Source organism: Vanacampus margaritifer, chromosome 4 (genome assembly GCF_051991255.1).
Source record: "Vanacampus margaritifer isolate UIUO_Vmar chromosome 4, RoL_Vmar_1.0, whole genome shotgun sequence".
NCBI classification, from domain to species: Eukaryota; Metazoa; Chordata; class Actinopteri; order Syngnathiformes; family Syngnathidae; genus Vanacampus; species Vanacampus margaritifer.
The window spans coordinates 16,821,826-16,835,747 of record NC_135435.1 but is presented as its reverse complement, the minus strand read 5'-3'; the positions used below and the strand labels follow the sequence as shown (position 1 = coordinate 16,835,747).

The 13,922-nt window shown below is 39.1% G+C and overlaps 1 protein-coding gene across 1 annotated transcript; it reads right to left on the bottom strand.

The window, feature by feature from the left end:
* Positions 1-1,181: 1,181 nt before the first annotated feature.
* Positions 1,182-7,046, bottom strand: cmtr2 (cap methyltransferase 2). Its single transcript, XM_077563866.1, has 3 exons — positions 6,992-7,046; positions 4,186-5,454; positions 1,182-2,814 (listed from the first exon to the last, which is right to left on the bottom strand). The coding sequence occupies exons 1-3, from the start codon at positions 6,998-7,000 to the stop codon at positions 1,762-1,764; spliced, it is 2,331 nt and encodes a 776-aa protein (XP_077419992.1). The 5' UTR covers positions 7,001-7,046; the 3' UTR covers positions 1,182-1,761.
* Positions 7,047-13,922: the final 6,876 nt, after the last annotated feature.

Genomic DNA, 13,922 nt, shown 5'->3' with positions numbered 1-13,922 from the left:
TCTCAAAGAATTTTAAACATCATTGCCTAACAGATAATTTTCACTCAAATTATACAATTTCTAAACCAGATTTAAGGTAATAAAAAGCATTCTGTGATTGGTAGAATGTTGAACCAAGAGGGTGCATTTGAGGAAAATTAATAACAGCAGCAAAAAAAAAAAAGAAGCTTTTGACATGACACAAAATATTCAAAGACGAAGACTTTCTGTACAAAGCATTGGGTTACGGATGGGCACCAGTATCAGAATATGTCACCATTCAGATTCAGGAAACGAAGAGTGTCTACGGAAAACAAGATTTCTTGTACGACACCCTGACATGTTGTGGAGGCTTGTGAACTCGGTTATAAAATTTACTTAGCTTGCCTTGGACATAAAGTCACAGATTATTAAATATCATATTTTGGTTGGGAGGGTGCAACCTGAAAATCACATAATCACGTGGAAGAACTAAAAAGTATTTTTGTCACATTTGTTAAAACGTTTATGACTTGACAGTAGTACATGAATGATAAATATGACCTGTGAAAAAAATTGCTTTCTCTGGCCCCATTTTGTGCCTCTAATTTGATATACAAAACACCAGAGCGCCCGAGGAAAAAACAACTAATCAGAGACAGAAGACATAATTTAGGAGGCGTCAATCATGGTTTCTTAATAATCTTAATAATAATCTTAATAATAAAAGTTAGGGGAAATGATGGGGCCAAAGATTTTTCTTCTTCTTCAAAATTTATTACTGTCAGGTTTATACTGACAGTTAAAACAAATATTTAAATAAATAAAAAATGTTGAAAACTACAAAATCCCCCTGTAACATGTTTTCAAGTAATTCGGTCCCGTTCTGCTTATAGTGGAAGTCAGCCTTAGACATTTCTTGACAATAATATGTTGTATGTGCCCTCACTATTCTAAACATGACATTCTGATTAATATAATTTTTGGGGAATATGAGTTATGAAGCAAAATCCAGCTGTTTTTATACATCTCAGGGGGCGGCCATTTTGCCACTTGCTGTTGACTGAAGATGGCATCACAGTTGCTCAGGGCTCAGGCAACAACCAATGAGAGCTCACCTGTTTTATGAAGATGCACTCTGATTGGTTGTTACCTAAGGCCTGAGCAACATTGATGTCATCATCGGTCGACAGCAGGTGGCAAAACGGCCGCCCACTGAGAAGGATAAAAACGGCTGGATTTTGCTGCTTAACTCAATTTCCACTAACGCAATATTAACCAGAATACCATATTTAGACCAGTGGAGCTGCATAGAAAAAATTGAGAACTGAATTCTATTTCCATGAAAATATTCTACGTACACTTTTGAGTTTAAAAGAAGGGGGGGGGGGGTTCAACATCTAGCTTCAAATTCAACGTTCAGATTCAAATTCAACATTCAGCTGCAAAACATCACTTTTCAAAACACCGGGCCAAAGCAGTCGAGGCAGCAGCATTCGATGCTAGTCAATCATGTCAACTCCCTTGCATTGGTTGGATGCCGGCTCCAACGATTGTTTTGGCCTGGCTTGTTTAGCAGCCTGAAAAGTGTAAAAAAAATATCTATATATATACATAATTGTAAAATGTTAACTTCTGTGTTAGTAATTCAGATTCAGAATCTGATGACACATATATACAGTGCTTCCACAAATGATACCACCCCAAAATAGGCAAAAAATTCTAATAATAATAATAAAAAAAATCCATATAAATATAAAATAATAAAATGCTAAGGCATTAACTGGTATAGTCTCGCCTGTTCTACGCCTGCATGAGCAAATGCAGCGTGTGTCGCATGATTTCAGAGTTCATTGTCCGCAGGAAGTCAGTCAAACTTCCATTCAGCAGTTCCTCCATGGGCACAAATTGCAGCACCTGTCTATCACAAGCGAGCTGACATTTACCTGCGTCGTCCTCTCCTTTCAGCAGTTCACCAATACGCTTTTGGACTTCTGTCAGGGCTGGGAGGATTTGGGCCGCAGCTCCAGGGCAAAAGCCAGCGCATACGAGCACGGCTCCGACGCCGCCTGAAGGGGGCGGGCACCTGAACTTGATTGAGCGAAAACAAGCGTGCAAGCAGAGCACCAAGGCAGCCGAGACACGGGTGAGCGCCGACGGCACGGGCAGCAACAGGGCGTCCCCGGAGGTCAACCTCCGCAGGGACATCACCACGCAGCCGACGAGCTGATGCTGGTACGCCGGCGCCGCGTCGTGAAGCGTGCCGCCGCCGTCTCCATGTGGATATGAACCTTCTGAAGGAAATGTGAGAAGTAGCTCCCCGATTTGCCGCCCACTGGCGTCCCACTCTGAGCGGCTACCCAACACCATACACTGCCTTTTCGTTTTCGTCCCGTTATCGTCAGTGCAAACACCTGCGACGTCCGACAAGATTGACGCGGCGCTAACCGCGTGGCATGAGTCACAGGGAAGCACTTGATTCAAATCTTTCCGAGTTGACGCCACCTGTGCTTCAGTCACGTAGTTTAACAAGACACCTGCGCAGAACGGAGAGTTTCGAACCGCCGGCAGCGCCGCACCGACAACAACGTACCAGGAATCCACGTGACAGCCGGACAGGGGTCCTCGCAGCACGCAGTCCGTCCCGTCGGCCTCACAGAGGTGTCGCTTTATCCAGTCGGCATGGCAACCTCTCTCGACTCGCTCCTTCCAGCTGAGGGTCTGCAATTCCCTGCGCTCGTTGAAGGAGCCTGCCGCCTGCTTCTTCGGTCCCAGAGAATGGCCCGCCGAGACGCGGCAGCAGGCGGGGCTGACGGCGTTACGGGAGATCCATCGACTCCGAGGGAGGAATGTCACCTGAGCACAAAGACACGTTCATCAAAATTCATTCAGAGTGAACACTACTGTATGGTGAATAGAAATAACAAATTATTTCTGTTGCCTATGGATGTGGTTGTAAAGAAAAATGATGAAATTAGTAGAGTAGGTGCGTTCCGGGTTTGCAGTCCTGCTATTCGGCAGCTTTTTTCTTTGTTTATACAGTTAATTATTTTGGGTGTAATTCCACTGTCAACCACTAGAAGGTGTCTCACTAGTTTGAAACTGTAAATTTGAATGAAGAACAAAAAAAGAAGTATTTAAACACAATCTAGTTTTTGTTGAAAATTATTGAGTGCCGTCCACTGTAATCCTGCTTTTTATGCCTACAGAAAGCTACGGCTGCAGGGTCATTTTATAATGTTCATGTTTGGGCATGCTGACTAATTTTGTGCAATGGTAAGTTTGTAAGGTTTTATTCTTAATTTAAAAAAAAATTGGGGGGGGGGGGGGGGGTTGTTTACTGTTAACACAGAGTGATCAGTACAATGTACAATATTTCTGTTCATCGCTGTTGCTTTCTCTAAATTGTATTATGTAATGTGATGTACTACAGTATTTGTATTATAATAAAAATGTGTTTAAAGACTGTTTTAAAAAAGTGTTGCAAATACTATAAACTTTATAAACATTCTTAGGCAGAATAGCTAATGCCCAGTACTCACAGGCAATAGGGAAAAATCTGCATATAATTGACACCCATTGATATGCTATTTCTTTTTTCAAAAAAAGGGGATAAACTCTGACTATACGTTTTCTATGAAAAATGGGGAGGGGAAAAAAAAATCCCAGAACCCCCCGCCACAAAAAAAAAAATTAAAAATAGAAATACTGGGGGGTAATTATTAATCTTTTATATTAAAGAAACAGCATTGTTTTAGCATGATATTGTTGGCCAATATTTGGATTTACATATTGTTAGTTGATATTTCTATCTATTTGATGTTCATATGCTATTTCAAAACTAAGTACATCAGAAGTTACTCACCAATGTTTTTTTCACTGAATATGTATTAAGTCATTAATTGGAGGACTTTTCACTTGTACTCGAATCATATTACATAATACTTCTTTTTTTTTTTCTTTTAGATTTTTTTCTTTTATTTTTTAAATTTTTTTAGAGACAACAATCATTGGCGCATAACCCCCACTCCCACTCCAAGTATTATTGTAGTTTAATTTATTATTTTTTTTACTACAGGCATCAATTATGCAAATTTTCACTATTTGCAGGGTGGCCCGGTCCCTATCCCACGCAGGGGTCGAGTGTACTGTATTTTAAAATGAAAATACAATACAATTTTGGCTTACTCTACCCGTCTCCGATATTAAAACGACGTGACTTCCTACCTTGAAACGTTGCAGGTAGTCTTGAGCCGTACAATCCCTTATGTAGTCGAGCCTCTCCCTCTGCTCGGCAATCATGCCTTCAAACAATCTCATGTTTTCTGTGATGGTCTCAACCTGCAAAGTGTGAAAGTACTCGCACATCTCTTCATGCTGTGTGAGGAACGACGGCGGGATCGCCGATTCCGGGAGGAGCGCTTCTCTCTCCGCCAGATGCGGTCCGTAATTCCGAACGAGCTTGGACAGCAGAGGCCTCAGAGCCTCCTTGCGGTCGTAGCCGAGGCACACGACGTAAACCTCGGAATTGCCGGCCTTGCTCGTGGCAGGTTTGAAGACGCTGACGGAGCAGAAGCAACAGTTGAGCAGGTAGAGCAAACAAACGGAGGAGTGTTCGTACAGAGTGAACATTTTGAGCACGAAGGAGCCGCCGGGGCTGAGGAGCAGCAGAGCGGCCGTCACCTCGCAGTAATGCAGCGGCGCCACCAGCGCCTCCTGCTCATCGGGATTCTCCTGACAGTCGAAGCTCCCGTCCGCCGTCACCAGATCCACTCGCCGCATGTTTGCCACAAACGTCTGCAGCTCCAGTAGGTGCTTTTGGAGCATGATGTCGCCGGTGTTGTCAGACCCAAAAAACCACCACGGCAGAGTGTTGGCGATTAACCGATCATCCGCGATGGTCGTGCCACCTGCGTTGGCCTCATGGTACGGGTTGAGGGTGTTGGCGGCCCAGCTCCAGTCGCAGTAGCGCGTGTGTTCGCTGGTTTTGACGTAATGGTTCAAGGCGCTTATAAAAGCCCCCGGTGCTTCACACAGGTGAACCGTGTTGAGCTCCCCAGAGTGGAGCGCCTCTTCAGGAAGAAGACTGAACGTCCCCAGGATCTCGTAGAACTTGCACCATGCCTGAGTGCAGATTTCTGCGTTGGCGGCAGAACGCACCGTGGCGATGACTTTCCCGGCCCGGTTGGTGGAGTTGGTGTGCTGATGCCACACTTCGATGTTCTTGTCACTGAGCTGGTTCTTCACAGCATTGAGGGACACCTTCAGGGCCTGAAGGCGGCAGTTTTCTACTTTCACATGTTGTTTGAGGGCCGCATTTGCATTAGGGGTGCACCATTCGTCATTGGACGGTTTGATGTAGGTCCTAATTTTACTGAATAGACATTTCATCTCAGTCAGCGCGTCAGCGTCACAAGCTGCAACACTGATCACTTGCTGCTGCTGTTGCCTGCAGAATTTCTTCCTGGCTCCATTGCCCGAGATCATCATCTTTACCTGATGCGGTAGAAAAACAAGTTTGGTCAAATCAACACCCCACTGAGATACAGTGGATATAAAAAGTCTACACACCTCAGTTCAGATACCAAAAATGAGCCCAAGATAAATAAATCAAAATAAAAATTTTCCATGAATCATACTATTTCAATTACTTTCAGTTACGTCAAAGTAAAAAAAAAATTTTTTTTTTAAAGTACACTGAAATTAAATGTACTTAAATAACTAACTAACTTTTTACTAGCAATTATATACAATGTGCTTTAATAACACGCAATGAAAACAGAAAATAATTTCCTATGACCTTCCCGGTCATCAAAAAAATACTCATAGCCGAAAAATGTACTCAAGTACAGTAACAAAGTATTTGCATTTCATTACTTCCCACACATTATTACTCGTGTCAAATATACCAGAGTGCCTGCCATTCACCTGCTTGCACGAAATGTATGGGATTCAAAGTCAATACTAGTGCATTTTACATGAAAAGGCACCCACGAGAATCAACTTTTTTTCATAGCACGCATGACTGGGTGTTGATTTACTATGGCAGCTCATTGCAATGCGGTGCCCTCAGGTAAAAAAGGCACACTGCAGCTCCAGTAGATATGTTACTTACAATTGGACAAGCCCCCATTCAACCTTACATGTACTTGGTATCGCAAAGATCAGGTCCAATGTTAGTGTGGGAATAAGTATTTGTGTAATGGCAAGGTCATTCCAGAATGACTGTATATCTAAGTGTGCCATTTTAAACAACAGCTAAGTTTTTGTTTGACCATTTAGCAGATAACACAGCTTGCAACTTTTGAACAAAAACTAGACTTAGCTGCATGCATTTGCAACCATCTTACAAAAATTAGACTAATACTAAAATGTAATCAATTTTAAAAGATTTATTCACTATTATTTTTTAAATATATGTTTTTGGGTGCCTAAGTATCCAAAACAGGGTTGCTTCAGATACAGCAAAATATAAATGACAAATAAAATATCATAAAAAGTTGACAGTGGATACGCTGAGCTGGGCATAAAAAAATGCCTGTTTTGGGGTTTTCTTTCTTTTCTTTTCTTTTCTTTCAAGCATAACAAAAATGTGAATGGTCCCATTTTCAAAAAACTTGGTGCCTATAATTCTGGAATGACACCCACACATGAAAAGCTCATCTAAAAGATGCGATCGTGTCCGAGTTGTTCAGTTAGTGACTCAAAAAACATCCAGAAATGTTGGTTTGGATTTTCAAGTGTTCATTTGTATTTTGTTTATATTTCCACTGCTTCTTCACATGGTACCACTATATCATTGGTCCTCAATGTAAACTAATACAAAAGCAGAGTCCATTTCAAGTAAGATCTCATGTTATGAGACAAACAGAGAACTCGCTTAAAAAGTGAGCTATTTGAACAACTATACAATAAATTATGGACATTCTAGCCGTCTAATATGAGTAAATAGTTTCATTGCAATGCTTCGTTTCCAAGACGTACACCAAGTAGCGATGTAAAAGTCGTAAAATGTTAAAAAGAAAAAACTCACCGGAATCATCCGCAAAACAGAACCGGAAGACCTTCGTAGTCACGTGATCACGAAGACCTTCGCAGTCACGTGATCGCAAAGCCGTACAATACGCATGCGTCAGCACAGGCACTGCGAGTGGCATTTCTTGGCATTGGAGGAAAATCCTCTTCATTTAGTGGTGTCTTCCAAACCAATTAAGCATAATTAATTCACTCCAGCCCTCTACTACCAAAAATAAAAAATAAATGGAATAAAATGTTTGTAATGGGTCAGCAAAACATCAGTTTCTAATATATAAATATATATATATTTTTAAATGAACTTAGCATTTTTATATACAGTACTGTAATAACACGATTCAATTAAACACAGTATAAAGTGTTTGTACATAATGATTAATTCATTCAGACTCACAAACTCTTTTTTGTCCCTTTAAGTGTAATAACATAAGACATGATAACAAATAGAAAATAAAAAAAAGAACAAAAACCCAGACACAATGTGTAAAAAAATTAATAAAAATTGCACCTCCTGGCGACAAAAAAATACTTGGCCACCTCATGCAGTATAATACACAACAAGCGAAGAATTTCATAACTGTTTCACAACTATAAGTGACTCAGTAAGCTACCGTAATAGTTGCTTTTCGCAAAGGATAAAGAATATATGCCTGCGGCTTTCCCAAATGGATGGATGGATGCATGACTGGATGGGTCATTTGAACAGGGTTAATTTATTAATTAACTAAGTAATTAAATATCATAATTGATTGTAGTTTAAAATGCACCACATTGACATAATATATATATATATATATATATATATATATATATATATATATATACTCCGATTAAGTTTGACATTGTCATCTAAATTTAGCATTTATATGAGATACAAGATCCATTCAAGTTTCTTGAACAAGGTCCACAAGAGCAGTTTTACACACAATTACCAAATGAATCATAAAGCATCTGCTTGCTTACAGCCTTTTAAATATGCCCCTAGACATTTGTCTTCTGAGCTTCACTGATTTGCAGATTCATTAACATAAATCGTGAATGCACTGCGATGTGAAGTCACTTTGACAAATCACACTGTTTACAATATGTCAGACAAACAAATAGTCCAATATGAGATGTCTTTTTGAACATTTCTAAAAATAGACTGTGCTCTTTTTGTACTGAGCTGGCTTGTGTGAGCATCTTTACACATTACAAACTGATCTGTATACACGTGTGAAATCGTTATTTGAGCTCTCCGGCATTTGAGTTGATTCAACCTGACTTTTGCGATATGATGTAGCAAAGAACGAGCATTATGACTGTTTATTAACTCTGCTTCGGGGCTATTTCCCATACATACTAGTACTGTACTACATATAGGCCTACATACAGAATGCTGCATGTGAGTAAATTAGTTTTTGGTAAGAGGTAGGGGACTTGCGGGCTTAAAGCAAAAGCAGGACGGCCACAGAGGGAGCCTTATTCATAAATAATGGTCCTCTGGGATATACAGGTGCAATTAGGATTTCCAAAATGGTAACAGCTGTAAACATTTTGTCTTCCTATTTGCAGCTAAGCCACTGGAACATCTTGTAATATTAATGTGTGCATTATGAAGTACATTCGGTTGTCCCTTTCAGAAGATCTTACAAATCAGGGGTGGACCTACCATTAGGCAAAGACAGAGAGAGGGAGATTTGGTAAATTACCAAAATGGTAAATATTGATTAACGTTCCTATCAATTACAGTAAAAGTATTGAGATGATTCACATAATAGATCGTCAAGAAGGATTTTAAGGACTTTAGCTAGCTCAGGAAATTTACTCAAAATCACACTTTTTTATTTGATGAACATTAATTGTCAAAATTTTAGCAGTACATTAACTCATTTACTGCCATTGACGGCTATAGACGTCAAAAATTCATTTTTACTATTTCTATTAGTTTAACATTTTTTCCCACTATTGTTAACAAGAGTATGAGAACCTAGGGGGGGGGGGGTAATATTGTACATTTAGACCAGATATAACATTTGTGATTAATTATAAGTTAACTATTGAAGTCATGCAATTAATTACAATTAAAAAATGTAATCGCCTGATGTCCTAATTTTTAATAATCTTTTTTGAAAAAAGCTTATTTAAAAAATGAAAAGATTATTAAAAAATTAAGGTTGTCAGGCAATAAATTTTTTTTATCATAATTAATCACATGAATTTAATAGTTAACTCATGATTAATCACACATTTTATATCTGTTCTAAATGTACAATAAAAAGTTTTTCTAGATTTTCAAACTCTTGTTAACAAAAGTGGAAAAAATGTTAAACTAATAGAAATAGTTCAAAATATTTTTTTTACGTCTAAAGCCGTCAATGGCAGTGAATGAGTTAATGGGACCCTTGACTGGGTTTGCCTTAGGCCCTCAAATGACTAAATATGCCCCTGGCACAAATACAGTATCATAAAATGAGGAGAAAATAGATCACCACTTGTCGGCCTGTCAATTTTCACCTCTCTCAAATCAACTTTATGAACGTTACGCTTTCCAACAGCCGCAGCTGTACTAAAGTGCTACAGAAGACATGAAATAATAACAATAAAACAATAAGAAAAAAACAAACAAAATATTCTACTTCATTCAAAAATACTCAATGGCACTTTACGTACATGACGTGTCGAATTTATTTATTTATTATTTATAAATTTATTTAATTTATTTCCAACAGTTGTTTATTTTCATTTCATAGCATGCGTTTTGACTGCCCATCTTCCACTAGAGTGTTAGATTATTTATTTATTTATTTACAATCAGATTTCAGCTTCCATGTGTTGCCATGCCAATATAATCTGCACAGGGCCTACAGAATCAAGAGTTCAATCCCATGACACACAAACAGTATTAACAACCTCTGGTTTTTTTTTTTTAACCAATCAGATTTCAGATTTACAAAATTTGGCAAATCCATGCAATTAATCAATCAGACGATGGAATCATTGACACTGACGGGATAATTGATTCTAAAACGATTCAATGCTAACAGCCATACATGCACATACAATACTATTAAATCATTCAAATCGTAAAGTTGCGTGTAAAAACCTATATGTGCATCTGTCCGGCGTGTACGTATATGCGTTTGGAGCACAACAGTTGCATTATAGGGAGATTGAGGCTTTAAAGGTCATGCGTGACGATGAAAAAAGATTAAATGTGTTCTGCCAGTAGGCCTATACTCACTCTGTGTGGATTATTACAGTGTTGAACCCGGTGCCCCCCCCCCCCCAGCCCCACCCACCCCCAAAAATGGCCCACTGGACGCCCACCATTCAACCACAAGAGGTCCCGTTGTATATCAATTTTCACACATCTGAGCAATCAATACCAATAGAAGATCCTTCATTATCCAATGATCCGATGATCGATCATGTTGGTGTTTTTACTAGTTTTACATCTTAAAAATGGATTTGCAAGAAATCAGTCACAGCTCAATCATGTGGTTTCCTGATTAACTTGTGAGTCGCCAAGTATTCCCATTTAATTAATCAAACATGATTGGACAAATACATCAATACTTGTCCCCTAATTTGTAATTCCTAACATTGAATAATTCGATGTTTCCTTCTTTGCGTACACTTCTCTGCTACAAAACAAGGTCGGGGCATTTTTTTTTTTTGTCATGATGAAAAGTACCCTAAATGTTATTCTTTCACCCCTGGAAATTGATCAGGCCTAATTTTCCTAAAGTGACCTAAAATTCATCAAAATTAAAATATGTGAAAACATTTGTTGTTGTTGTTGTTATTGTACATGTGCTACAAAGTAGTCCCTTGTCAAATTTGACTCGTGTGTACTAAAATATATTTCAGATTTACCATTGTGGTTAAGGAATATGAATAATGGTGTACTGTAAATGCCATAAATGGCCTTTTTTTGTTTTTGTTTATGGGACTGTAATAACAGTGTTCAAGAGGAATCAGTCCTGAGAACTGTCTATATAACCAACACATTTTGACAATTTGCCACAAAATCTTGCACTTGTTGGTTTTACAAGAGACATATGGGAATCTCAAAACAGTAAAAGAGACCAAGTAATGCATTTATGTCTTTTTATGGGACAACAGTGACGGTGTTCGTGGGCGAGTTTGAAACAGTCCAAGTGCCAAATGTTCGGATTCCTCCGTATTTCGTAACATATTTTCAGCTGCTAAGAATTAGTCGAAAATGTACTGGAGAGGAAACGTCACATGGGTCTAGGGCTGTACCATATTATGATATCTGTCGTAGTGTGACATGAAAATGTTGAGAATATGTTATTTATTTATTTGTATTAGTTTGAGCTGGGGAATATTGTGTTAATTCTATACTAATGTAGCATCAACAAAAATATATGTTATACTTGTGCCTCACGCACGTCCTGGGCATGTGTTAGAATAAATAAGTTATCCCATATTTACTCTTATAGTATTGCAAAGCATGACTCTTGCTCTTGCAGCTGCAGAACAGGAACTGTGCCCTTATCACAAGATAAGGATGAAAGATTTAGTTTTTGGAACGCAGTGTAATAAAAAATAAATAAAAAGAGAGGGCTCAGGAGAGTGTGCCTCAGAACGGGTTGGAGATTGTAATCTCTGTCCGGTCTCCTCGCAAGCAAAAAATAGAGATTAAAAAAAACTATTTTCCAAGGGAGTCCTGGTCAAGAGGCCGCAGAAGTTACAGTGGCAGCAAAATTAAAATGACGTACATGTCAGTAAAAATTACAATTCCAACACAATATAAGTGTGCATGTGTAGCAGATACAAGCTGCTCGTGGGAAAGTACGCAAGTCAACCTTCACACTCCTCGAGAGCCATTAGAAAAGCGCTAGCCGGTGGGCTAGAAGCCTCAGCTGCTGTTAGTGCACTCAACGCTAACCCGAGGGACGTAGATCTGAGCCTCGGGCAGGACTGCGCCGGATGACACATGTGCTCCAAGGTAAAATGAGTTCCGGAGTTTTTGTGTGGCAAGAGTGACTTTAGACACGTTGCACGAACATTGTATGAAAAATCAATGAAGTTTAATGTCACTGCAGCAATGAAACTCCAGTTCCTGCATAGCATTGCAAGAGGTATTTATCCACTGGATATTTCATCCCAAAAACTTTTATACTGTTCATTAAGACGTCTCAACGCCTCTCTAATTAGTTCTATGCAGAGGATAAAGAATATAAAGTACGACTAACTACTGTTAAATCTGTCTACATGTGTTGTTGCGCTGGTTGTGTTAAATCGCCATAACACAAATGCAAATTAGTAGGGGTGGGAATCTTTGAATGTCTCACCATTCGATTCAATTCCGATTTGTGGGTGTGCGATTTGATTCAGAACCGATTTTCGATTAAGAAAGATTTTTTTTTTATTCAAAATGATTTGATTGACAATGATTTTTGCTAGATGTTCAAGGAATCGTAATGATCTACTCCAGTCTGACTCGCTAATGCTAATTAGTGCGCTACTCTGGGCACTTTTATCACTCAAAAGAACGGCTCCACGCTGCAAAAAAACCCAACTTTTATTAGAATAACTTGATTGTGACTTTTTCCTTCTACTCGCTAATGTGGCTACAACTTAACAGTGTATCAGAACGCGTGGAGCCACACTGCCCCTAAGTGGCCAAATCGGGTACAACATGAACAGCGCTCCCAATAGAGGCACACACAAACAAAGGGAAGACAGTATAAAATAATTTAAATAAAATAGATTTTTGGGACATTTAAAATCGATTCTGAATCATACTAAATGAGAATCACGATTTTTATGAGAATAGATTTTTTGGGCACACCCCTACTAATTAGCATGAGCTTTTAAGTTAGCAGACTGAAAGGCTCTTGAAGCCTCTTTGATCACCGTTCACCAAATTGCTGCTTGATCCTCAAGATAGGGGTGATGCAAACAAGTCGACATATCAGGTTATTAGTGCATCACATTTGATCATGCTTCACACATACGTGGTGAAAGAAGTCTCTTTTTCATATGAACATGTTGCCACAGCAGCGATTACCATGCAAGACTTACCCTGCAGGTCAGAGACCTGCTGTCAACGCTCCAATAAAGGCCAGCCTCACAGTGATGGACGCACGCTATCTCCAACCATGATGTTCTCAGCCGGATGATTATAACCTTGATGCATAGTAAAAGAAGGTCACGCGGAAACCCGTACATAGCAATGTCAAACATACAACATACATGTCACGTACCCAGCAAGCCCAGAAAGGTTCATAAAAACCTTTTGTTTTTCACCTACTTACACACACACACATACATAGTAAAGGAAGTGTAGCCACATCCATTACGATCCAGCCCCTTTCTCTGACATTCTTATCAGGAACAATTAAACATTTAAGAGACAAGGCGCCACAAATTAGCACCACAAGAGGCGGACATTATAATTTCTCGATAACACAGTAGCTACAGGGGACGGCGCTGTAATGACTGTCGCGAAGGAAAATGAAAACATAATCTAATGTAGAGAATGAAGAATGTTTTTTAGCGGTTGCTGTGAGATGCTAATGGCATTTCAGTTTGTCCATCCGTCCACTTTGAAGTATCTCAACAGATGTTTGATTAGAATCTAGTTGTTGAATCTGAATGACATAGATTATTGTTAATTTATCTGGCATGTCCGCGGCTGGAGACAACATACAATAATGTAAGTAAGCTGGGTTCTGAAGTGTTCGATTTAGGTGAACGGTATGGGATTTTTTTAATAGGTTTTAGGTGAACTAATGAATACACACTCACACGCACGCACGCACATACACATACTCACCCACATACAAAAAAAAAAAAAAGAGAGAGAGAGCAATGATGTTGACATGATGAATGAACAATACTGAGCTCTCCAGAAAGAGAAAAAATAAAAATAAAAAAATAATGTAGGTAAGCTGCCATTAGATATGTTGCAACGG

Bases quoted from the DNA above. Each gene is read 5' to 3' on its own strand.
- cmtr2 (XM_077563866.1), bottom strand. The intron at 2,815-4,185 runs GTAGGAAGTCAC...CTTTGTGCTCAG, and splicing joins ACTACCTGCAACGTTTCAAG to GTGACATTCCTCCCTCGGAG.